This window comes from Scyliorhinus canicula, chromosome 25 (genome assembly GCF_902713615.1).
Source record: "Scyliorhinus canicula chromosome 25, sScyCan1.1, whole genome shotgun sequence".
Classification (NCBI taxonomy): domain Eukaryota; kingdom Metazoa; phylum Chordata; class Chondrichthyes; order Carcharhiniformes; family Scyliorhinidae; genus Scyliorhinus; species Scyliorhinus canicula.
The window spans coordinates 14,286,964-14,314,269 of NC_052170.1; the positions used below are offsets into that span (position 1 = coordinate 14,286,964).

At 50.0% G+C, this 27,306-nt stretch overlaps 1 protein-coding gene across 3 annotated transcripts in view; it reads left to right on the forward strand.

Annotated features, from left to right (window-relative positions):
• LOC119957256 (podocan-like protein 1) overlaps nucleotides 1-22,921 on the forward strand; it is a 171,303-nt gene extending 148,382 nt beyond the window's left edge. For all 3 annotated transcript variants that reach the window (XM_038785105.1, XM_038785104.1, XM_038785106.1), the window contains 8 exons: nucleotides 2,556-2,649; nucleotides 4,321-4,385; nucleotides 7,301-7,410; nucleotides 9,650-9,806; nucleotides 12,061-12,170; nucleotides 15,379-16,036; nucleotides 18,823-18,971; nucleotides 22,484-22,921. In XM_038785105.1, the coding sequence (XP_038641033.1) occupies nucleotides 2,556-2,649; nucleotides 4,321-4,385; nucleotides 7,301-7,410; nucleotides 9,650-9,806; nucleotides 12,061-12,170; nucleotides 15,379-16,036; nucleotides 18,823-18,971; nucleotides 22,484-22,703 (1,563 nt within the window). In that variant the 3' untranslated portion in view covers nucleotides 22,704-22,921. The remainder of the gene's footprint in view (nucleotides 1-2,555; nucleotides 2,650-4,320; nucleotides 4,386-7,300; nucleotides 7,411-9,649; nucleotides 9,807-12,060; nucleotides 12,171-15,378; nucleotides 16,037-18,822; nucleotides 18,972-22,483) is intronic.
• Nucleotides 22,922-27,306: the final 4,385 nt, after the last annotated feature.

The window sequence follows — 27,306 nt, forward strand, 5'->3', positions numbered from 1 at the left end:
GAGTAAAGCTCCCTCAACACTGTCCCCATCAAACACTCCCAGGACAGGTACAGCACGGGGTTAAATACAGAGTAAAGCTCCCTCTACACTGTCCCCATTAATCCCAGGACAGGTACAGCACGGGGTTAGATACAGAATAAAGCTCCCTCTACACTGTCCCCATCAAACACTCCCAGGACAGGTACAGCACGGGGTTAGATACAGAGTAAAGCTCCCTCTACACTGTCCCCATCAAACACTCCCAGGACAGGTACAGCACGGGATTCGATACAGAGTAAAGCTCCCTCAACACTGTCCCCATCAAACACTCCCAGGACAGGTACAGCACGGGGTTAGATACAGAGTAAAGCTCCCTCTACACTGTCCCCATTAATCCCACGACAGGTACAGCACGGGGTTAGATACAGAATAAAGCTCCCTCTACACTGTCCCCATCAAACACTCCCAGGACAGGTACAGCACGGGGTTAGATACAGAGTAAAGCTCCCTCTACACTGTCCCCATCAAACACTCCCAGGACAGGTAAAGCACGGGGTTAGATACAGAATAAAGCTCCTTCTACACTGTCCCCATCAAATACTCCCAGGACAGGTACAGCACAGGGTTAGATACAGAGTAAAGCTCCCTCTACACTGTCCCCATCAAACACTCCCAGGACAGGTACAGCACGGGGTTAGATACAGAATAAAGCTCCCTCTACACTGTCCCCATCAAACACTCCCAGGACAGGTACAGCACGGGATTCGATACAGAGTAAAGCTCCCTCAACACTGTCCCCATCAAACACACCCAGGACAGGTACAGCACGGGGTTAGATACAGAGTAAAGCTCCCTCTACACTGTCCCCATTAATCCCAGGACAGGTACAGCACGGGGTTAGATACAGAATAAAGCTCCCTCTACACTGTCCCCATCAAACACTCCCAGGACAGGTACAGCACGGGGTTAGATACAGAGTAAAGCTCCCTCTACACTGTCCCCATCAAACACTCCCAGGACAGGTACAGCACGGGGTTAGATACAGAATAAAGCTCCCTCTACACTGTCCCCATCAAATACTCCCAGGACAGGTACAGCACAGGGTTAGATACAGAGTAAAGCTCCCTCTACACTGTCCCCATCAAACACTCCCAGGACAGGTACAGCACGGGGTTCGATACAGAGTAAAGCTCCCTCAACACTGTCCCCATCAAACACTCCCAGGACAGGTACAGCACGGGGTTAGATACAGAGTAAAGCTCCCTCTACACTGTCCCCATTAATCCCAGGACAGGTACAGCACGGGGTTAGATACAGAATAAAGCTCCCTCTACACTGTCCCCATCAAACACTCCCAGGACAGGTACAGCACGGGGTTAGATACAGAGTAAAGCTCCCTCTACACTGTCCCCATCAAACACTCCCAGGACAGGTACAGCACGGGGTTAGATACAGAGTAAAGCTCCCTCTACACTGTCCCCATTAATCCCAGGACAGGTACAGCACGGGGTTAGATACAGAATAAAGCTCCCTCTACACTGTCCCCATCAAACACTCCCAGGACAGGTACAGCACGGGGTTAGATACAGAATAAAGCTCCCTCTACACTGTCTCCATCAAACACTCCCAGGACAGGTACAGCACGGGGTTAGATACAGAGTAAAGCTCCCTCTACACTGTCCCCATCAAACACTCCCAGGACAGGTACAGCACGGGGTTAGATACAGAGTAAAGCTCCCTCTACACTGTCCCCATTAATCCCAGGACAGGTACAGCACGGGTTTAGATACAGAATAAAGCTCCCTCTACACTGTCCCCATCAAACACTCCCAGGACAGGTACAGCACGGGGTTAGATACAGAGTAAAGCTCCCTCTACACTGTCCCCATCAAACACTCCCAGGACAGGTACAGCACGGGGTTAGATACAGAGTAAAGCTCCCTCTACACTGTCCCCATTAATCCCAGGACAGGTACAGCACGGGGTTAGATACAGAATAAAGCTCCCTCTACACTGTCCCCATCAAACACTCCCAGGACAGGTACAGCACGGGGTTAGATACAGAATAAAGCTCCCTCTACACTGTCTCCATCAAACACTCCCAGGACAGGTACAGCACGGGGTTAGATACAGAATAAAGCTCCCTCTACACTGTCTCCATCAAACACTCCCAGGACAGGTACAGCACGGGGTTAGATACAGAGTAAAGCTCCCTCTACACTGTCCCAATAGGGTGGAGTCAGAGATAAGAGAAAGTGGGTGGCAATGTCCAGTTACTGCACTGAGTTTCTAAAACTTTCCTGAAGGTGCAGAATCCCGCCCTTAGTGTCCAAAAAAAAGGTTGGGTGGGGTTATTGGGAAAGGGGGGAGGTGTGGGGTTGGGTAGGGTGGTCTTTCCAAGGGCCGGTGCAGACTCGATGGGCCAAATGGCCTCCTTCTGCACTGTAAATTCCAGCAGGCCTGAGCCCCGCTTCACTGATATCCCAGAACACTGAGAGAAAAACTGGGAAAGGGGCATAAAAACGTACAGAAAGGGGGGCAGTTCCACAATATTTCCAATCGTTTTTTTCTTGCAGAACAACCAGCTGGAAGATATTCCGAGCGAGGATTTGTCCAGGCTCACCAAATTGAGGACACTTAGCCTGCACAACAACAGGCTCCCATCCAGAGGTAGGCCGAAGGGACAGAGGGCCACGCTCTGTGACACTTACTGCCTGCCCGATAGTTGTCAGCGAGATTCTATCCCTGTTGTTCAGAATGTAGACCAGTGATGAGGTGAGACTCTGTGTTCAATTACAATTATTGTTGGAAATATGGATGGCCTTGGCGATAGCACATCTGGAGTGTTGTTTACTGACTTTGCCTCCTTGCCAAAGGAAAGACATATTTGACTTGGAGGTGGCGGCACGAGGGCTCATTAGACTGACGAATGAGGTGAGATGGTTGTCTTCTGAGAGAAGAAATGGAATAAACATATAGCGCCCGATTATCCGCGCCCTCTTGCTGCGCGTTCACAGAGGCAGAGGTGGTCTGCCATTGGCTGGCAGTGAGATCCTCTGGTCCTGCCGCTGTCAATGTTTTATGCACCTCCCACTGCTGGAAAACCCACGGCGGGGCTTCGACATTGCCGGGACTGGAAAACCCAACAGGGATGGACAGATATCTTTGCCCATTCCCTCTTGAATTTAGAAGAATGGGGAGGGGATTGCATTGAGACGTCAGATGGTTTGGCATTGTTGATGCTGAGAGGATTTTGGCTGGAGAGCGTAGAACTAAAGATCTCCGTTGTCCCATGATAAGGGGACAGTCATTTCGGACTGAGGTGAGGAGAAATATCTTCATCCACCTTCCTGACTGCCCACAACCTGTCCATTATTGACACGGTGCAAATGGTCAGGATGCGATGTGATGGGATGCTTTACACTTGCCTGGATGAGTGCAGCTCGAACAGCCCTCAAGAGGCTCAAATCCATCCAGGAAAAGGCAGCCCCGCTTGATTGGCGCCTTCAACATTCACTCCCTCCCCCACCGATGCACAGTGGGCTACTGTGTGCACCATCGACAAGATGCACTGCAGCAACTCACTAATGCTCATAGACAGCTCATAGCCATACCCACAACCACCCAGAAGGCCAAGGGCAGCAGACACATGGGAACCCCACCACCTGGAGGTTCCCCTCCAAGTCACTCACCACCCCGACTTGGAAATATATCGGCCATTCCTTCACTGTCACTGGGTCAAAATCCTGGAACTTCTATCATGGGCACACCTACACTACATGGAACAGGGCGGTTCATGAAAGCGACTCACCACCACCTTCTCAAGGGCAATTAGCGATGGGTAATAAACACTGGCCTAGCCTGCCACGCCCCGTCTCGTGAAAAGAGCAAAAACAACCTCAGAGGGCTGTAATTCTCTATTGCAGGGTGGCACCCTGGCGCAGTAATTAGCACTGCTGCGTTCGATCCCGGCCCCGGGACACTGTTCGTGTGGAGTTTGCACATTCTCCCCGCGTCTACTTAGGTCTCCCCCCCCCCCCCCCCCCCACCCCCCCCCCCCCACCCCCCCCCCCCACCACAACCCAAAGATGTGTAGGCCACGCTAAATTGCCCCTGAATTGGAATTTCTTTATAGAAGTAATTCTCGATTGCTAGGGTTTGGCCTGCCGATGTTCCATTGTCGAAGACATTGAAGACTCAGATCGATACATTTTTGGGCATGTGGGGATCGGGGGAGAGGGTGGGATAGGAGCGGAGATATTTCAGGAACTGAATGGTGGGCGGATCGGCCTCAAAGGGTTTCATGGCTCATGATGCTCCCATTTCTTATTGTTTTTCCAGGGCTACCGGATAAGGCCTTCAAGCTTCTGCACAAACTGGAGTATCTGTACTTGGCAAATAACAAGGTGAGAGTTCTGACGTACGACCTACCGGTTCGGTTAAGGTAAACTGGACAGGGCGCTAAGGGGATGACAGGGCCATGAGGCCTCAACATTAGCTCTCTTCCAACCTCTATATCCACCCTACCATTGGAGTAAAATGTACATGATTGAGGGAAGCTGTGATTGAGCCCTCGCACCTTATAGAGAAAAATGACCCGCATTTACGTAGTGCCCGTAAGTTCCAAAGCGTTTCACAGCTAAAGACGTGCAGCTACTGTAGTAATACAGCGTTTCGGTGCACGGCAAGACCCTACAATCAACAGGGTGACAACAAACAGATCGTCTTTGGTCTAGCAATGTTGATTGAGGGATAAATATAGACCGTATTTGAAATTGTGCTATGAGAGCGTCTTTATTTACTGTCTAACCCAGACTCCCTCGATACTACACGGAAGCCTCAGTGTCTGAAGTGGGATTCGAACGCCCAATCTGCGGGGCACCCCCGACTGAATTGGCACCCGTTTCCCCCCCCCCCTCCCTTTTGGGAAAGAATTCCACATTGGCCCTCACACCACCCTTGGAAACGCAGCCTGACAATTTGGGCCCCCTCACGGAGGTTCCCTCCGTGCCATTCCATCCCTCCTGGGAGTGGGCTTCCTGTACGGGCTGCTGCTGCACGCCCTTCACTTCCTCATCCTCGTCAACCAGGCCGGACAGGCCGATGCTGTTCCCGTCCTGCTGTCCGGAGTTGGCGGTGTTTCCTGGCGGGAGGCTGTCTCCATACACGGGAAGTCCTCCCCTTCACCATCGGGCCTGGATGTGTTGCACACAGCAGCCCCAAGCAATAAAAGGATGTTTCTAGAACCTCCTATCTTTCCTGTTGTCTCGAAGAGTACCCGCTCCACCTGCCTATAGCGCGTGAATGGGCGCTGCCTCTTATTATTTAAAGGGACTGCAGTTGATTTATGGCGGCACTTCAGTGCCACTATCCTGATCTTTGGCCACCCTGTGTGCAGAGTGACAGGCATTGTGGCGGACTCCTCCTGGGCTTCTCCAAGGTGACCATTAACAGGTCCGTGCAGCAACCAGTTGAAGTGGGGAGGGGCCATTAATCAGCCCGACTGTCTGACTGTCTTCTGTGGCTAGGTTCATGACCGGCTGTCCCTGGGGAGAGAGCATGCACTGCCCCCTGGCACATTTGAGGCCTACTATGACCAGTGGGCCCTGTGGGGCTGGAGCGCATCATGGGCCTCGGAAATATCATTGTGATTGAATTTGTTACGTTTCCTTCAAAGTTCTTTTGTTAAGTATCTCTTTAAGGGGCTGTCAAATAGTTAATTATTAGTCAATTTGTTTATTTTACTTGGATTGTTCAGGAGAGAATGAGTGGAGACTGCTGGGGCACAGGTGGGGGTGGGGGCGAAGGAGAGGGTCAGACAGATGTAAAGTTGCAAACTGTAAATAAACCCAATAACAAGCACAGGATTGGGGTCTGGTTTCTTATTTCACCACCTGGCTATGAATGAGTTAACAGCTTGTCCAAGATGAACGTCGTAGCTCACTCACCACTCCACACACCTGAGAGGCAAGGTAGCATAATGGTTAGTAATCCACGGGCCTGGATCAATGAGCTGGAGGTATCAATTCAGAAACCATCACAGGAGTTGGGGAATTTATTAACTAAAATCAATTAATAAAATAAAGCTGGAATATCAAGCTGGTCTCAGTCATGGAGACAAACTGACTGTGAAACCCAGGTGGTTACCTGATTGTCAGTAAAATCCCCTCTGCATCACTGATGTCTCCTGGGGAAGGAAATCTGCTACCTTTCCCCTGTCTGACCTGCCTGGAACCCCAGACCCACAGCATTGTGGGTGACTCAGAACTATCCTGACGTATTGCTTGGCACACGCCACACACACACACACACCACATACACACACACCCACATATACAAACACCCACACACACAGCCACATACACACACATACACACACCACACACACACCGCATATATACACACCCACATATACATACACACACGCACACACACCCACTCCCACATATACACACACACACATACATACAGACGCACACACACACATACACACCCACATACATATGCACACACACATACCCACATACATACACACACACCACACACACATACACACCACACACACACATACCCACATATACACACCACACACACACACACATTCATACACACATACACATAAACACATACATACACACACCTACCCCCTACACACACAAGCACGCACACCTAAAACACACACATACCACATACACCACACACACAGGCACACACACATGCACACACACATACACATTCGCACAAGTATAAACACACGCACACACATACACACCCATAAACCTACACACAAGCTCACACACACAGTTACACACATACATGTTCACACAAGCACATACACATAGGCACATAAATATTCACACATGAACACACACATACATGTACAAACACGCACACACATACATGCTAATACACACACACATGCTAATACACACACACACAGACATACACATATCCACACACATGCACAGAGACATGCCACATACATCTACATGCGCACAAACACACATGCACATATACACATATGCACAAGCATGTATGCACATATACATGCACACACCCAGTGAATGAATTTAAAGAAAATATTATGAATGAATGTTTAGGTTGGAGGGTGGTGTTATCCAGCCCCAGTATTTGCAACAAAGCTGAAGGGGGGTAACACTGAGAATGGAAGCTATTACACTGAAACAGGGGGAATACAGTGAATCCTGGGCCAACAAGGACAAGAGGAGACAGTAAAGTCTCTCTCTTACAAAGAGTTATGTAATGATGTGCTACCAAGAGCTGTAATTGCAGATTGTGATCATCCTGCTGTTATATTCAGCTGACTGTAACACCCAGCTGGTTACCTGACACCCTGCGAATTGCCGACTTTGCTGGGAACCATCTGGAGGAAATCTTCCCGCTCACCTTCGGACACAAACCCAAACTCAGGTAAGGTCCTGTCGGACCCAGGCTTGTGGCTGCCCTCTGGACACAGCGACGAAAGGGAAGCTGTGTCGACGGAGGGGCCTCCAGAAAGAAATCGCTCCAGAAACAGGGGGCGGCTTACACACCCGGTATCAGAGTGACCCGGCGGTGTGGGTGCGGCTGGTTGCCTTGTCCACTGTCTGCCAAAACTTGGGGGCTCCCGACGCCGAAATCGCGGCAGGCGCCGGTTTAACGCTGGGTCGCGACGCTCCGCCACCTCCAAATCGGCTTCGTCGGGACGCGCACCGCGCACAGTCGCAACCCCGTTAGAATGTCATTAGCGCACCCGCCCGCAACGCTCTGCCTCCGCCGTTGGCGTCAGCACAGACGCAGGAATGGAGAATCCAACCCAAATTTTAGGGGAAGAAAAAATGGGGTCGTGGGTCACCCTGTACGGCTGGTTTACCTCACTGGGCTAAATCGCTGGCTTTTAAAGCAGACCAAGCAGGCCAGCAGCACGGTTCGATTCCCGTACCAGCCTCCCCGGACAGGCGCCAGAATGTGGCGACTAGGGGCTTTTCACAGTAACTTCATTGAAGCCTACTCGTGACAATTAGCGGTTTTCATTTTAGGGGCTGGTTTAGCACACTGGGCTAAATCACTGGCTTTGAAAGCAGACCAAGGCAGGTCAGCAGCACGGTTCAATTCCCGTACCAGCCTCCCCGAACAGGCGCCGGAATACGGCGTCTAGGGGCTTTTCACAGTAACTTCATTGAAGCCTACTCGTGACAATAAGCGGTTTTCATTTCATTTTTAATTTCACCTAAGGTAAAGCGATAAGTTGGTGGTGACATGGGCGTAGGAACAGAAGTAGGCCATTGAGCACTCAATTTGATCATCGTTGATCAAGATCTCAACTCCGTCTTCCCACCGTGGGTCCGCAACTCCGTACCTCGGCCTAAGAAAAAAAATCCATCAATCTCAGTTTTGACATCTTTGATTGGTCAACACCTTGTTTTTGGTCGGGGGGGTGGGGTTAGTGGGATTGGCAGTTTTCCACGAGCCTCTCAGTGAAAAGGTGTTTCCTGATATCATTCCCGCACACAGGCCCGGCTCCAATTTAAACGGTTTCTTCCTCGTCCTGGACTCTCTCCCCCCCCCATCACCAGAGGAATTATTTCTATCGAGCCTCACAAATCCTTTAGTCAACTTAAACGTCTCAATAAAGTTGCTCCTTAATCTTCAATACTCAAGGGAATGCAAGTTTAGCTAATTTAATCTGCCCTCTTAATTAAGCTCTTTTACCACCGATATTATTCACTGCCTGGATGTATCTCTCTGCCGGATAACCGTTCAGCTCCTCCACCATCAGCATTGGTATTGGCTCCTGAGGTGAAGTGAGTGTGACCCACCTCCAGTTTACGTCTGTCCTAAACCTGGACTGGAGGTGGGGGCGGTACGCCCATAGTGTGCAGGTGATGTCGGAGTTTCGCAGGGAGCAAGAACAATGCGGAGTTCATAGAATCGATAGAATCCCTCCAGTGGGAGGCCATTCGGCCCATCGAGGCAGCACTGACCCTCCGAAAGAGCACTCTATCTAGGCCCACTCCTCCGCCCTATCCCAGTAACCCCGCATGTGGTTCATGGCCAATCCAGATCCGGGTCCCTGGTGCAGTGAGGCAGCAGTGCTAACCACTGTGCCACCCAATTGGTTATGGAGTTACCAAGTTAACTGCTTCTTCTGCAACCTTGGAATAACTTTCACGTGGTGGGGTATGTTGCCTGATAGTTCTCTTGCCGATGTTGGAGTGGAGGATTTCGAATAAGGATAGAGGAGTTTACAGAGTTGAGTTTGTAATGTTCCACAGAATTCCTACAGCGCAGAAAGAGGCCATTTGGCCCATCGAGTTTGCACTGACCCTCTGAAATGGCACCCTATCTAGGCCCACTCCCCCGCCTTAACCCCGTAACTCCACCTAACCTGCACATCTTTGGACTGTGGGAGGAAACCGGAGCATCTGGAGGAAACCCACGCAGACACGGGGAGAACGTGCAGACTCCGCACAGACAGTGACCAAAGGCTGGAATCAAACCCGGGTCCCTGGCGCTGTGAGGCAGCAGTGCTAACCACTGTGCCACCATTTAATGGTGCTTCAGTGTAATACTGAGGGAGTGCCCTCCAGCAACACAGCCAGTTGGTTCTTGAACCCCTCTTCATCACAATAACTGATAGGAGTGACGGGCGTGCACCATTTCTCAACAGATCGGTATATCTTCACAACAACAACCTGACAAACGCGGGCCTGCCCAAGGCCATGTTTAGTGGCTCGAACATGGTCAATATTTTAATTCTATCCAACAATAATCTAACCCGTGTTCCAGAGAATCTGCCGCCTCTGCTTACTCAGCTACATTTACAGGTAGGTGCCAAAGTGTCATTTTACTAACTGCACACATGTGCCCTCTAACATGCATGTGGATGTGATTTCAGTCCATGGCCTGAAGTTACTTTGCACAATGCAGCTGAGACCCCCCCCCCCCCCCCCCCCCCCACACTCCCCTCGGCCTGTTGTGTTAATAGTCTGCTCTGTCGAAACCTGCACCCAACTCCACAGCCACTCTGTCCTTTCCTCAGTCATGGGGAACCCAGCCATCGGGTCTCTCTCAGCATCACGAGTTCATCTGTCACAACGCCGGCTTCCACAATAATGATAGGGTTTTCAGACAGAGGGGAGAGGAGAAAGAGAAGAGGAGAAACAGGAGAGGGGGAAAGAGGGGGAAAGAGGAGAGGGGGAATGAGGAGAGGGGGAATGAGGAGAGGGGGAATGAGGATAGGAGAAAGAGGAGGGGGGAAGAGAAGAGAAACAGGAGAGGGGAAAGAGGAGTGGGTTAAAAACGAGAGGATAAAGAGAGGGAGAGGGAGAAGAAAGAGGAGGGGGGAAGGAAGAGAAAGCGGAGAGGAGAAAGGAGAGGGGGAAGGAGGAGAAAGCGGAGAGGAGAAAGAGGAGAGGGGGAAGGAGGAGAAAGCGGAGAGGAGAAAGAGGAGGGGGGAAGGAGGAGATGGGGAAAGAGGAGGGGGGTGAGGAGAGGAGAGAGAGGAGAGGGGAAAGAGGAGGGGGAGTGAGGAGAGGAGAGAGAGGAGAGGGGGAAAGAGGGGGAGTGAGGAGAGGAGAGAGAGGAGAGGGGGAAAGAGGAGGGGGTGAGGAGAGAGAGGAGAAGGGGAAAGAGGAGGGGGTGAGGAGAGGAGAGAGAGGAGAGGGGGAAAGAGGAGGGGGTGAGGAGAGGAGAGAGAGGAGGGGGGAAAGAGGAGGGGGACTGAGGAGAGGAGAGAGAGGAGAGGGGGGTGATGAGAGGAGAGAGAGGAGGGGGGAAAGAGGAGGGGGAGTGAGGAGAGGAGAGAGAGGAGGGGGGAAAGAGGAGGGGGAGTGAGGAGAGGAGAGAGAGGAGGGGGGAAAGAGGAGGGGGAGTGAGGAGAGGAGAGAGAGGAGGGGGGAAAGAGGAGGGGGAGTGAGGAGAGGAGAGAGAGGTGGGAGGGAAAGATGAGGGGGAGTGAGGAGAGGAGAGAGAGCGGGGGGAAAGAGGAGGGGGAGCGAGGAGAGGAGAGAGAGGAGGGGGGGAAAGAGGAGGGGGAGTGAGGAGAGAGGGGGAAAGAGGAGGGGGAGTGAGGAGAGGAGAGAGAGGAGAGGGGGTAAGAGGAGGGGGAGTGAGGAGAGGAGAGAGAGGAGAGGGGGAAAGAGGAGGGGGAGCGAGGAGAGGAGAGAGAGGAGGGGGGAAAGAGGAGGGGGAGTGAGGAGAGGAGAGAGAGGAGGGGGAGTGAGGAGAGGAGAGAGAGGAGAGGGGGTAAGAGGAGGGGGAGTGAGGAGAGGAGAGAGAGGAGAGGGGGAAAGAGGAGGGGGAGTGAGGAGAGGAGAGAGGAGGGGGGGAAAGAGGAGGGGGAGTGAGGAGAGGAGAGAGAGGAGGGGGGAAAGAGGAGGGGGAGTGAGGAGAGGAGAGAGAGGAGAGGGGGTAAGAGGAGGGGGAGTGAGGAGAGGAGAGAGAGAGGAGAGGGGGAAAGAGGAGGGGGAGTGAGGAGAGGAGAGAGGAGGGGGGGAAAGAGGAGGGGGAGTGAGGAGAGGAGAGAGAGGAGAGGGGGAAAGAGGAGGGAGTGAGGAGAGGAGAGAGAGGAGAGGGGGAAAGAGGAGGGGGAGTGAGGAGAGGAGAGCGAGGAGAGGGGGAAAGAGGAGGGGGAGTGAGGAGAGGAGAGAGAGGAGAGGGGGATAGAGGAGGGGGAGTGAGGAGAGAGAGGAGAGCAAAGTAGTGCCAAGGGCAACAGAGGGTGAGGGAGAGAGCAGAAAAAGAGAGAGAAAAATAGAGAAATAAAGAGAAAGGAGAAAATAAAAAGAGAAGAGACCATTTGGAGGTGGAGTCCAGCTCCTTGGATCACAGTGAATTCTGCTACAGGAGTGAACACGATCCCGGCTGGCACAGGCTGCTCTCCATGGTGAGTCATCACAGTCACTGAGGAAGCTCGGTGCAGGGTCAAAGTTCAACCAGGCGGCCAGCACCCAGACTGAGGACATCCACCTGGTGATGCTGTCGTGATGCCAAATGTATACATTGGGTGAGAGGAAGGCTCCGAACTGTTGGAATAATTTTGAGTGTGTGTGTATGTGTGTGTATGTTTCTCTTTAACAGAACAATAGAATCTCAAAGATTCCCAAAGGCGTCTTCAGTGCCCTGGAAATACTTCGAGAACTGTACCTGCAAAGCAACAGCCTGTCTAATATTCACTCGCACACCTTCAGGTGAGCAAAGTAAAGTAATGCAGCGTTCGTCAGCGAGCCGGGCCACCACACACACACACACACACACAACCAGCTTCATCCCATGGATAGAGAGAGGTTCAGGGGCCACTCCTAGAAAGGTTTACTGGGATCCTATTTGCCAGCAAGCCATTAGCAAGGGGCATTGTACCATATTCTCCAGCGCCAAACTAACCCCTGGTGCATTCAGGGCACCGATTCTGCCAAAGAGGGGAAAGACAATGTGGCGACGAGGTGGAAAGGAGTTGGCATGAGTGGAAAAACAAGACTGACTACACCCCAACCATTGTGTCAACCGATACGCCCAATGGCGTTTTGTGTCTTCCACTCACAAGCTGTTAACCTTTTTCCGCAACAATTAGTTCTCCGCCTCACGTTCTTTTTTTTTGAAAAACATTGGCAGTTGGTTTCCATCCCTATTGTTCACCTTCTGGCATCTTCCCTGGCTGCCATTTCTGGGTCCACAGAAACAATATGCGGGGGTGAGGGGCCGGGGGGGGGGGGGGGGGGGGGGGGGGGGGGGGCACAAAGTCATGATGCTCGTTTGGAGAGCTGGTGCTGACTCGATGGGCCGAATGGCCTCCTTCTGCAGCGTAGCAAATCTGTGATTCTGCGATACTTTTTTTTAATAAACAATTTTATTGAGTTTTTTTGGCATATTAAAAAATGACATTGTATAGTACTGTACAGAAAGAAAAGCAAATAACGCATAGTGCAAACCCCAACTCCAGTCTCACAAGGACCTGCCTAAACCATCTCCTACTCTACACTACCCTAGTCCCCCCCCCCGTTGACGATTAATTCTCCACGAAGAAGTCAATGAATGGCTGCCACCTCTGGGCGAACCCCGATAATGAACCTCTCAAGGCGAACTTAACCTTTTCTAGACCGAGAAGGCTCGCCATGTCCGATAGCCATGCTGCGGTCTTCGGGGGCTTTGAGTCCCTCCATGCCATCAGTATTCGTCGCCGGGCTACCAGGGAAGCAAAGGCCAAGATGTCGGCCTCCTTCTCCTCCTCGACTTCCGGGTCCTCCGACACCCCAAAGATTGCCACCTCAGGGCTCATTACCACCCCAGTTTTCAAAACCCGGGACATGATGTCCGCGAATCCCTGCCAGTACCCCCCCCCCCCCCCGAGTCTAGGGCACGACTGGAACATATGCACGTGATTCACAGCTCCAGGGTCCCAGATTCGATTCCCGGCTGGATCACTGTCTGTGCGGAGTCTGCACGTCCTCCCCGTGTGTGCGTGGGTTTCCTCCGGGTGCTCCGGTTTCCTCCCACAGTCCAAAGATGTGCGGGTTAGGTGGATTGGCCATGCCAAATTGCCCATAGTGTCCTAAAAAGTAAGGTTAAGGGGGGGTTGTTGGGTTACGGGTATAGGGTGGATACGTGGGTTTGAGTAGGGTGATCATTGCTCAGCACAACATCGAGGGCCGAAGGGCCTGTTCTGTGCTGTACTGTTCTATGTTCTATTAGCCGGCCCACCTGGCACACTTGTCTTCCAGCCCGAAGAATTTACTCATCTGGGTGCGATACATGTTAAAGATCGCCAATCAGTCACCCCGTCCATCGTTTTATTTCCTCTCCATTCAATCTTTCTTGCTGAGTAGAACCTCGTCGTTCTAGTTCACCCTATTCACAATCTCTCCTGTGTCTTTATTCAATATGGAGAGCAGAAATGTGCCAAGTGTTCCTGGTGATATCTGACCTAATTTCTCTGCTTTTTCAATGTTATTCCTCCAGAAATGAGCCCCAGGGCCTTGTTCACTTTGGAATTAACTCATTAACCTGTGTTGCTACTTTTAATGATTCACCCCCAAGATCCCTCTGTCCCTCGACCCCACTTGAACTCTTATTTTCCAAAGGGTATGTAGCCTCCTTATTCCCCCTACCAAAATGTACCACCTTACACTTACACATATTAGAATTAAATTTACGCATCCATTCTAGTCTCGTTTCTCGTTGCGCAGTCCATTAGTATCTCTGCCTCTGAGCCAAAGGTCTGGGTTTGAGTCGCACTCCCACTTGGAGAAGTTGCAGAGGAGGTTTACCAGGATGTTGCCTGGTCTGGAGGGTGTCAGCTATGTGGAGAGGCTGAATAGACTCGGACTATTTTCATTAGACAGGTTGAGGGGTGATCTGATAGAGGTCTACAAGATTATGAGGGGCATGGTTAGAGTGGATGGGCAGGCACACTTTCCCAGGGTGGGGGGGGTCAGTCACCAGGGAGCATAGGTTTAAGGTCCGTGGGGCAAAGTTTAGAGGAGATTTGAGAGGCAGGTTCTTTTACACAGTAGGTGTTAAATGCCTGGAACGCGTTGCCAGGGGACGTTGTAGATACAGGTATATTAATGGCGTTAAAAAGGCATCTCGACAAACACATGGATAGGATGGGTAGAGAGGGATACGGCACAAGGAAGTGCTGAGGGTTTTGGCCAAGGTTGGTACCATGACCGATACAGGCTTGGAGGGCCGTAGGGCCTGTCCCTGTGCTGTATTGTTGTAGGTGTGGGAAGAGAACTAGAATAGGAATGGATATCCATTCTACACGTTTATTAGCATCTTCCTCTATTTTGCCACAGTCCTTCCACATTTTTGTGTCCTCTGCAAATGCTGAATTAGTACTTTTGATTCTCGAGTCTAAATCCTTAATGGAAATGGCGACCGACAATGGTGTCAGCACCAGTCCTCGAGGAACATCAATTCCTACCCTTTGTAATGAGCTTTAACCCTGCTCTCTGTTCTGTGGGCAGTCTGGTATTCAACTTCCATCGATCCCCTGACCACGCACACATTCCAACACTCGTCACAAGCCTAAAAATGGGGTCGGTTTAGCTCAGTTGGCTGGTTCGTGATGCAGAGCGACGGCGACAGCGCGGGTTCAATTCCCGTATCAGGCTGAGGTTATTCAGGAATTCTCAACCTCGCCCCTAGCCTGAGGCGTCGTGACCCTCAGGTTAAATCACCGCCACTCAGCTATGTGGTGACATTTACACTCATCGAAAGCCTTTAGGAAATCCAAGCATGTGATGTACTAACATCCCCTGACCTATCCCTTTAGTTGCTTCATCAAAGAACTGAATAAGGTGGCTCCAAGTGTGACGTTTCCTTGCTGACCATTCTATCATTAGTTTCCAGATGTTTTTCCATTTGAGTAAGGATGCTCCTATTTCTCCTGCCCGACAGTAAAATGAAAGGGATGCAATACTTGGATTTATCCAGCAACAACTTGATGAAGGTACCCGAAGGATTGCCTCCAAATATCGTTGTTTTGCAGTTGGGGAAGAACCACATCGCCTCGATCTCCAAGGACAGCGTCAACAGGATCCGCAACCTGGAATACCTGCTGCTTCAAAATAACAGGATCACGGCGAGCGGAATCCACAAGGACGCTTTCGGGAAACTACGGAAGTTGCACACCCTTCACATCTTTAATAATCCGCTGGGCAAGGTGCCGGCCAGCCTCCCTCGCCGCATCAACTCCCTCATGCTGCTCCACGACGCTATCGAGCGGATCGATCTCGACGACTTTGCTGCCACCTACTACCTGACCGAGCTCAACCTGAGCTACAACCGTCTGCGCAGTGAGCGCCTTCACCGACTGGCCTTCCGAAAGCTCCGCCGCCTGGAGAGGCTCGACCTCTCGGGTAACAACCTGACCCTGATCCCCGGCGGGCTCCCACCCAGCTTGCAGGCCTTGAAGATCCAGCGCAATCAAATCAGTCAACTCTCGGCCCAGGCCTTGCTCGGCCTGAAAGCTTTGAGGGAACTGCATCTGGCCCACAACAAGCTAACCATTGGCAAGATAGCACCAGGCACATGGAGGGAGGTGCCCAGTCTTAAGGTTGGTGGAGACGCTGTGAAAAGCCTGCATTGCTGTAGCGCCTGTCACAACCTCAGGATGTCCCCAATGCACTTCACTGTCAACAAGGTTGTGTTTGGGCCAAGTCTCAATCTTTGGACTCCGCATTGTCGGATACCCGGCCTTCCACCAAAGATGGGTGTTGGGGATCTTGACCTGGGAATTGCTCCGGAAGCTTGAAGTTCCAATGGGAAATTCCCCTGCTCCCTGGGACCCTCAGCGAATGTCTCTGATTTGGGAGTTAAAGTTGGGAACTTTGGAAAGTTCTGCAGTACTTTCCTGAATTGTTACCCAGGAGGTGTTTAAGAACCTAGTCTAATCCTGGATAACTCCAAAATTGCGATAACTACCACCTCCCCTTCCGTAAAAATGCAGACTAACCCCTCCACCTCCTCCCCAATTACTTCCCTGACCACAAGAATTGGGCAGCACGGTGGTCATTATCGCTGCCTCACAGCGCCAGGGACCCGGGTTCAATTCCGGCTTCAGGTGACTGTGTGGAGTTTGCACGTTCTCCCCGTGTCTGAGTGGGTCTCCTCGGGGTGCTCTGGTTTCCTCCCACAGTCCAAAGTTGTGCAGGTTAGGTGGATTGGCCACGCTAAATTGTTCCTTAGTGTCCAGCGATGTGGACTGGACAGGGGATTGGACCCAGGTAGGATGCTCTTTCGAAGGGTCGGTGTAGATTCGATGGGCCAAATGGCCTCCTCCTTGCACTGTAGGATTTCTACGGGCTACCCAAACTGATGAGACCTCCAATCTGACCCAACCAAACCCCCCCTGACCCCATGCGTACCCCCCAACTCAATCCAACTACACCCCCAACTGGACGTAACTACTTTCCACCGACCATCTGACTAACCCCTGTCCATCTGACCACCCCCCGGACCCAACTACCCCACAACCACCTACCCAGTCCCGCACGCATCCATTCACCAACTGGGCATTTGAACTAACTGGTACTGAAAGAAGGGTGCCCTGTCTTCCCCCTGACTCTATTCTGCTTCAATGGAGTTCCCCGATGGATGCTGCACTGTGCATTTCCGGAAAAAAACTGTCTCCAAAGTTCCCGGAAGAAATACAGAGCAGCGTCGACTTGGGGTGTGAGGCGAATTTCACGCTGAGCAGTGGGCTGACAATAATTCCTGCTCTTCGGAAAACCCAGGCCTTTATTATAATGCAGGAAACACACAAGATCTCACCAACAGCAATCTGGTTTGATGGGAAATATTGAAGAGGACAACAGGGATAACTCCCTTGCTTTTCACAGTAGCGATATTGTTTACACCCACTTGGACGGTTAGAGAGACTTGTAGCAGCACGGGAGACAACAGGCGGGATTCTCCGCCGCCGTGATTCTCCATTTTGCCGCCACCTGGGGGGGTTTCCAGACGGTGTAGGGCTGCCCCACAATGGGAAACCCCATTGACCGCCCGGCGTAACGGAGCATCCCGCCGGCGGGTCGGGGCAGAAAAGTGGCGCAGCGCGGCGGAGAATCCAGCCCGACATCTCCCTTTCTCACCTATCCCCATCGATATTCTCACAGCCCCAAGCCCCAGGATTCACTGCTGTCTCAAGCATCACGTTGACCATCGTTGGGAGGAACACGGTCTTCAGCAATGAGCCTTGCTTACCCACTTGGGAGCTGAAGGGACCACGATTCGGGGACAGTAAGAAGTCTTACAACACCAGGTTAAAGTCCAACAGGTTTGTTTCAAATCGCTAGCTTTCGGAGCACTGCTCCTTCCTCAGGTGAAGGAGCAGTGCTCCGAAAGCTACTGATTTGAAACAAACCTGTTGGGCTTCAACCTGGTGTTGCAAGACTTCTTACTGTGCTCACCCCAGTCCAACGCCGGAATCTCCACATCATGACTATTCGGGAAGGCAGTGGCATAGTGGTATTGTCACTGGTCTAGTTATCCAGCAATCCAGAGTAATGATCTGGTGAGCCGTCTTTGAAAATTCAATTTAAAAAAAATCTAGAATTAAAAGTCCACTGGTGACCCCAAAACAATTGTCGACTGTCGTAAACACCCATCTGGTTCACTAATGTCCTTTCAGGAAGGAAATCTGCCCTCCTTACCCGGTCTGGCCTACATGTGACTCCAGACCCACAGCGATCTGTTTGACTCTAATAACTGTCCTCCGAAAAGGCCTCAGATCAAGGGCAATTAGGGATGGGCAATGAATGCTGGTCTTGCCAGCGATGCCCAGAATCCCATGAAATTTAACAAAGTAAAACGGGGAGGAAATAGGGCAGCACGGTAGCTCGGTGGTTAGCACCGCTGCATCACGGCGCCGAGGTCCCAGGTTCGATCCCGGTTCTGGGTCACTGTCCGTGTGGAGTTTGCACATTCTCCCCGTGTTTACCTGGGCTTCACCCCCACACAACCTAAAGATGTGCAGGGTCGGTGAATTGGCCATGCTAAATTGCCCCTTAATTGGAAAAAATTTAATTGGGTTCTCTAAATTTATAAAGAAAAACTGGGAAGAAATGAATGAAGAACGGTGAATGGATGACAGATCTGCTTTAAGGATCGAGGGTTTTGAGAAACTGGCACTGAGTTGGGAGCAAGCATTGTTAAGCGAATCTTAGCTTCACTGCAGTTGGAAGAGTTCAGATTAACGTTGAAGGGAAAGGCAAGTGTTTGAGATGAAGGAAATGAACCAGCCATTTTTAATCTTAAACGGCCATTTTTAGCAATCAAGGAGGTGTGGAATATTTAACATTAAATACAAGATGTGATTAATTCTGTTTTAAATACTTCTAGTTGTTGGACCTGGGATATAACGATTTGTCCTACATACCCCCGGATCTCCCCGAATCCCTGGAGTACGTTTACTTGCAGAATAACCGCATTTCAAAAATCACCTCAAACTCCTTTATCTTTGTGCCAAACATTAAAGTGATAATCCTCAGGTAAGTGGTCTGCAGCAATGATGGGATACTTTTAGCAATCTAACCCTCACCATCTTAAAAAGCCTAATGTTTTTACAGTGGTGTAATTCATGGTAGAGATGGGGTTTAACTGGGTTGTTGATGTTGAACATAGAGGGTGGTAGCTTTCGTTAGGCCAGCTAACATCGGTTTTGTCTCCAAGCAACGCACACACATGCACACTTCTGCTCAGGAGTGGTAGCTTAATGTTACTGACCTCATAATCTAGAGATTTCGTATCGGCAATGTCCTTCAGGCAAAGAAATTTGCTGTCAAAGAACAGTACAGCACAGAAAGAGGCCCTTCGGCTCTCCAAGCCTGCGCCGTACATGACGCCTGCCCAAAATAAACCTTCTGCACTTTCTGGGGTCCGTATCTCTCTATTCCCATCCTATTCATGTATCCGTCAAGATGCCCCTTAAACGTCACTATCGTCCCAGCTTCCACCACCTCCTCCGGCAGAGAGTTCCAGGCATTCACCACCCTCGGTATAAAAATACTTGCCTCGCACATCTCCTCTAAACTTTCCCCCTCGCACCTTAAACCTATGTCCCCTATTAATTGACTTTCCCACCCTGGGAAAATGCTTCTTGACTATCCACTCTGTCCATGTAACACATCATTTTGTAAACCTCTATCAGGTTGTACCTCAACCTCCGTCGTTCTAGTGATAACAGTCAGAGTTTATCCAATGTCATGTGAGAGTATCTTTAAGAAATGGGTGTTTATAAATGGGTGTGTATATAAATATCTGTAGTAGGAGTACCTTTAAGAAATGGGTGTTTATTACTGCAAATGTCAGAGGGGGGTGGAGCTGGGCTGTCTGTCAGCTTTTTACTTTTGTTTTAGGCTGTTTGCCTCAGGGTGTGTTTTAGTTTTGTTTTCAGAGCTGGATAGCTGCAGTCACAGCCAGAAGGTGTATTAGAATCTCTCTCTGTAATCTAAACTGTAAAATGATCCTGGTGATTTAAAACTAATAACAGTAGTGACTTTAACCTGATGGGCTTCTGGTAAAAGGTGTTTTAAGTCTTATGGATGTTAAAAGGAAAGCTTAAAGGATTACTTAGTGTTGTATTCTTTGGGGGTTATATTTGAATTAATGGTTGTTAAGATGTTCACTGTATATTTTAAAAAAGTTAACTTGAGTTCCTAGGATAAAAATTGTTTTGCTTTAAAACACTTTTCCATTTCTGCTGTACCGCACCTGTAGAGTGGGCCGTGTGCTCCCCATACCACAATCTAGTAAAAGTTGTGGGTCAGGTGAACTCCATGATACAGTTTGGGGTTATCTAAACCCTGGCTCATAACACCAACCTCTCCTCATAGCTATTACCCTCCAGACCAGGCAACATCCTGATAAACCTCTTCTGTACCCTCTCCAAAGCCTCCACATCCTTCTCGTACTATGGCGGCTAGAATTGCACGCAGTATTCCAAATGTGGCTTAACCAAGGTTATTCCAAATGTAGCCTTAAATAGGAGTCCTGACCAAGTCTGGTCTCCGTGTGACCACAGGCCCGCAGCAATGTGGCTGATGCTTAACTGCTCTCGGCAATGACCTGACAAGCCACTCGTCTGTAGTTGACTCACCACTACCAGCTCAAGGGCACTTAGGTCACGGCCTTCTGGCTAAGGTCAAGCACAGCGTCAAGCCGGAGATCAGGTGTAATGCCTTTTCTAGACCGTCTTTCCTGTGAGGGCCATGAATTGGATTCAATGGGGAGAGCAAGGAGATGGATTAAGGACTTGGGCTGTCCCATTCTGCGCAATGGCTTTGTAACTCTGTGAGGAATACTTTTTTTAAAAACAATTAGGCCTTGTCAGCAAGTCTGCAGCTCGAGTATGAATATTTTTTAAATCTGCCGTAACGGGCAAGGGCAAACACTTTACCCCAAAGCTGATTCAGGCGTTAATCCCCGTATCTGCATATGGAAGGGCCCAACACCTGCTTCAAGCCCCCACTCCCCACATTGGTTTGCCCTCAGGTAGCACCACACTCCTGATTCAAACCCAGGGGCTGGTTTAGCACAGGGCTAAATTGCTGGCTTTGAAAGCAGACCAAGGCAGGCCAGCAGCACGGGTTCAATTCCCCTACCAGCCTCCCCTAACAGGCGCCGGAATGTGGTGACTAGGGGCTTTTCACAGTACCTTCATTTGAAGCCTACTTGTGACAATAAGCGATTTTCATTTAATTTCATTTCCCCAAATGCTCTAATCCCTCAGCATCCAACTTAAATTTTCACCAGAGAACTGGTGGAGGGACGTGGTGTCGTGGTGTTGCCACTGGATTGGTGACCCAGAGATCCATGATAATACTCTGGAGACCTGGCTTCGAATCCCGATATGGCAAATGGTGGCTATTGAACTCAATAAATATCTGGAGTGTGGCGGTTAGCACTGCTGCCTCACAATGCTGCCTGGTTCAATTCCCCGCTTTGGGTGACTGCATGGAGTCTGCACGTTCTCCCCGTGTTTGTGTGGGTTTCCTCTGGGTGCTCCGGTTTCCTCCCAAAAGGTTTCTGATCAAAGATGTATTGACTATGTTAAAATTGCCTTTTAGTGTCCAAATATATGCAGGTTGGGTGGAGTGGGGTTACGGGGATAGGACGGGGGGGGGGGGGGGGGGATGGTGCTCTTTTGGAGGGTTGACGCAGACGTGATGGGCTGAATGGCCTCCTTCTGCACTGCAGGGATTCTATGGACTTTAGTGTCACAACAACTGTCTCACGCCTGTATTTATCAATGAGGTCTGAGGCTTAATATCAGGAGTGGCTTGTTCCTGACCAATCAGGTGCCAGTTATTTACCCCATGCTCACAAAAGAGGGCATTCCCAAATTGCCAGGCCTGGCAACGCAGAGCAACCTCTCGCCACATTGCCATTGCTGCATTTAATGCCCTGACGCACCAAAATCTCCCTCGATTGACTGAATGATTTGTCACATGTACCCAAGTACAGTGAAAAGTATTTTTCTGTGGCTAAGGGAACGTACACAGTAGGCAAAAGAATAATCAACAGAGAACTTTGACAAATGGTACATCGACAAATAGTGATTGGTTACAGTGCGGAACAAGGGCCAAACAAAGCAAATAAATGAGCAAGAGCAGCATAGGGCATCGTGAATCGTCTTCTTACAGGAAACAGATCAGTCCGAGGGGGAGTCGTTGAGGAGTCTTGGAGCTGTGGGGAAGTAGCTGTTCCTATGTCTGGATGTGCGGGTCTTCAGACTCCTGTATTATCTGCCTGAAAAAGGATAAAGCCTGGGTGGGAGAGGTCTCTGACAATGCTGTCTACCTTCCTGAGGCAGCTGGTGGTGTAGACAGAATCAATGGGAGGTTAGCAAGCTTGTGTGACGCATTGGGCTGAGTTCACCACTCTCTGCAGTTTCTTGCGATCTTGGGCCGAGTAGTTGCCATACCAGGCTGTGATGCAGCAGGATAGGATGATCTCTATGCTCTCCTAATCTGACCGTTCTCTTGCTGGGTTTATCCCACAGGTCAAACAGGCTGACCTCGGCCGGTATAGGGAAGGAGTCCTTCATTGGCCTGCAATACTTGCAGGTCCTGGACGTGACTGGCAATCCAGAGTACATCAGCGTCCTTCTACACAGCACCAACCGGAGCCTGTCACGGGCGGGCAACACCAGTACGGCAGGAAGCCAACGAGCGAACAACCGGCCCAGCCGAGAGACACAGCGACTGCCCACAGCTGGCTAAAAACCCCGGGGAATGCAGCCTGGAGAACTAAACAGCAGCTTAGCACAGGGATTATCCATATAACCAACCAGTCAGAGACAATCCATTGAGTGACCAGCTGAGGGAATCGGAAGACAAAAGTCGACAATGGACACCTCAATCTATTTACCGGAGGACTCCTGTATTTGAATTAATATATATTTCCTCTAATAGCGAGATCCAGTGGAATGAACTCAGAGCTTGAATGGAGCGGGGGGGGGGGGGGGGGGGGGACATAAAAAAAGCTCAGCTAGATCAGTTGCCACAGCAGGTTGTCAACACATTTCCGATTGTGTGGCCAAGTACAATGCAACCTCTTGAGGTAGATGGTGCACTTAACCCCATTCAGCGCTGTTCAAATGGCCAAACCTGATTGAGGTACCGAGGTCATGGCTTCACTGACCTCGGTGCAACAGCTTGGCACGTTATCTTTATGTTAAAGGCAGTACAGAGATGTTTGGGGGGCGGAATGATTGGGATTTATCTTTCATCTGCCTTGTGATTTTGAAATCTTCCAGTTCCTCCTCCTCCTCCGTGGGGCAGCACAGTGGTTAGCACTGCCGCCTCCGTGCCAGGGACCGGATTCCGTTCAAGGTCTCGGGCGACATTCTGTGCAGAGTTTGCACATTCTCCCCGTGTCTGCGTGGGTTTCCTCCGGTTTCCTCCCACAGTCCAAAGGTGTGCAGGTTAGGTGGATTGGCCATGCTAAATTGGCCCTTAGTGTCTAGGGGTGTGCAGGTTAGGTGGGGTTACAGTGTTATGGGGATAAGGCGGGATAGTGGGCCTAGTCAGGGTGTTCATTCAGCGGGTCATTGCAATGGGCCAAGTGACCTCCTTTTACACTGTATTCTATGGAAAATCAAGGTCACGGTTTTTAAATCCTCATTTGCTTTTTCCTCCCCCCCCTACAGATTTCTTGTTGGTATTATTGAATATTCACAGGTACACTTGCAAAGGATTTAGTTCCAATTTCTAATGGAACACAATAAGAGAAACTCATATTCTAAACTGTTTTTTTCGCCGAATTTCATTACGTACATAGGGATTTTGAATCTAATATAAACAAATGCTTGCTTCATAACCAGCTGCATTATTTGCAATGAGTTTCTACTAGGCCGTTCTAGAGTGAATTGTGGTTCAACTTCCATTGACCAAAGGTTGAACAGTTTCAGAAACACCCTCATCACATTGCTTACGATATCCAAAAACACCTCATATGCAATGAATTACCTTGCGTGAAGGGCAGTGGTTGGAATGATGCAGAGATTTGAGCCCTGCTGGAACGCACAAGCAACGAGATGACTAACCGGCCAGTCTCTCGAGGGAGGAATGTTGGCCGGGACACTGCAGCCTTTCAACCAGTACCAATGGAACAGGCAAACAGGTGCCGCAGTACCCCACTTAGTAACGTACTCCTTTTAGATCTAGATCATCCTCGAGTTGGGATTCTGATCCAGGTACTACCAAGTGAGACATTCCTTTGACTGCACTTTAAACTGTTCACCTTTACTCTGCCAGTCAAAATGTTATTCACTATTATGTGAATGTATTGAACATGGTGATGCGACCATCAATTCACTCAAAGACACGAGTCGAAGTAAACTGTGGCTTTAATCGACTTACAACTGAGCCTGCCTGCGACTAGCTGAACTGAAGGCGGGCTTCGCAGGACCGCAGCACTTTATACTTCCGAATGTGGGCGGAGCCATGGGCGGAGCCCTGTACATGCTCCTCATCGCCCTCTGTGGGCAGAGCCGCGCAACGGCTCACAGATGGAGCCCACAGGGACACCGTGATATACAGTGTGAATTAATATTATACATTCACCACACATGGGAGAAAATTAGCAAAGAGCACACAGCATAAGTTAAAAATGAGGGTACAACCTGTTTGCAACTGGAAGCTCCACACCTCCAAATTTCTCTCAGCCGTGGCTTTTTAAAAAAAAAATTCCTTTCAGCCACTTCTCACAGGAAAGGTCCATCATCCTGGTGTGGTCTTTTCATCGTATCCTTAAAATGATGCTGCGGAGAGCAGCACGGTGGCGAAGTGGGTTAGCCCTGCTGCCTCATGGCGCTGAGGTCCCAGGTTCGATCGTGGCTCTGGGTCACTGCCCGTGTGGAGTTTGCACATTCTGCCCGTGTCCGAGTGGGTTTCGCCCCCACAACCCAAAAATGTGCAGGTTAGGTGGATTGGCCACGCTAATTTCCCCTTAATTGGAAAAATGAATTGGGTACTCTAAATTTGAAAAAGGAAAAAAAAAAAACGATGCTCGGGGAATGGGCCGCACACCATCCCAACTTGGAGCTGTAAGCGCTGTTCCTTCAATGAGGCCTGATCAAAACACTGGAACCCCCTTCTTGAGAAATTAGGGATGGGCAACAAATGCTGGCCAAGCCAGTGATGTCCAAATCCCGTGCACTAATAATAAACTATCTTGAAAAAGAGATTAAATTCATGTTTTGAGGGCAGCACGGTGGCCTAGTGGCTAGCACAACCGCCTCACGGCGCTGAGGTCCCAGGTTCGATCCCGGCTCTGGGTCACTGTCCGTGTGGAGTTTGCACATTCTCCCCGTGTTTGCGTGGGTTTCACCCCACAACCCAAAAATGTGCAGAGTAGGTGGATTGGCCACGCAAAATTGCCCCTTAATTGGAAAAAATAATTGGCTAATCTAAATTTATTAAAAAAAAATTTTTAAATTCATGTTTTGAAGACAATTAAAAGATTTAGATAGAGAGAAAGAGACACACACACACATACCCCTCTGTATTTGCTCTGGTGGGAATGACGAGAACAAAGAGGCGATCTCAAAACTGGAGATAGGCCATTCAGGGATAGTATCAGAAATCACTTCTTCACACCCAATAGTGCAAGTTGGGAACTTTCGCCCTCCCAAAGAGCAGTTGAGACTGGTTTTTTTTGTTGGTGAAGGGTTTTAAGGAATAATCAAACCAAGGTGTTTTTTTTTTTTAATTCTCAACTTCACCAACATTTCCACTCTCACACAATTTACCACGTGCGCACATTGATTGATTAAAATCAGAGGACAGACAGACGGAGGAGGCAACAGGCTTGTTCCAGCTCGTCTGTACAGAGTTCCCATTTCTTTCGTACACGATTCCCGACTTTCCGATCATTTACAGTGTTGCTCTTTGTGGGATCTTGCTATGCGCAGATTTGCCGCCACGCTACAAACGTTCTCCGTAGTTGGGAGTATTTTGTGTGCAATCTTGGGGGACAGCAGTAGGCCATTCAGCCCCTCAAACCCGTTTTGGCCCAGCAATACATGAATTTATTTGAAGTATTGATCCGGATTTACCTCTTCTATGCTGTTTACTCGTTAATTTTTTTTAAATTTAAGAGTATCTAATTCTTTTTTTTCTAATTAAGGGGCAATTTAACATGGCTAATCCACCTAACCTGCACATCTTTGGGTTGTGGGGGGTGAAACTCACGCAGACACGGGGAGAATGTGCAAACTCCACACGGACAGTGACCTGGGGCCGGGATCGAACCCGGGTCCTCGGTGCCGTGAGGCAGCAGTGCTAACCACTGCGCCACCGTGCTGCCCTGCGTTTATTCATTTATGCACATCGCGTGAATCTCCTCTCACTTATCTCTTTTTGGTCACGAAGGGCAATTTATCATGGCCAATGCCTCGAACCTGCACGTCTTTGGACTGTGGGAGGAAACCGGAGCACCCGGAGGAAACCCACGCACACACGGGGAGAACGTGCAGACTCCGCACAGACAGTGACCCAGCGGGGAATCGAACCCGGGACCCCTGGCGCTGTGAAGCCACAGTGATATCCACTTGTGCGACTGTGCTGCTCCCACAAACACATCCTTCAGTTGTGTCTACTTCACGGAGAAAAGTGGAAACAAGAGGGGTAAATGTTACCAACAAACCCCTCGGAATAGTGCAGATTGTATTGCTGGGCGAGTTCTCTTTTTTAAAAAAAAGCACAAGTTCTTTTTCAAATCAGTTCTTCCTGTATCCCTTTATTATGAACGATTAGCAATCAGTATCATCTCCATTTTATACATTACATTCCAATCTGTAAGACATTCAAGTACAGAGTTAGCAGGCACTTCACCGAATTCTAAACACTCGTACCAGCCCCAAGCTCTGTCGGAGTTGGGAATAAGAGGTACTGTACAGCAGCATGTGCACAACGCAAGTAGGGCCCACAGCGTCCACATGGAGCACACCCCACCGCACCCCAGTCACCTCACTGTCAGCCCACAGAATTGGTATTGGCATTTAAAAAAAAAAATTATTCATTAGTGAACCGGGTGGATTTTTAGATGATGGTTCATGGTCATCATTAGACTTTTAATTCCGGATTTTTACTGAAGTCAAATTTCACCATCGGCCTTGGCGGGATTCGAACTCAGGTCCTGGGTTACTAATCTGGTGACAATACTACTAAGCCTCCACCTCCCTTCTCTTGTACAGACTGCAACAGCCCCATCCCCAAGTTAGAGTGCTGAGGATGGTCTGCATTTCAGCTGGGGATGGTCTCCATTTCCACTTCAAACAGTTGGTGTGACTTCTAGAAACAAAGATAGGGGCGGAGAGCC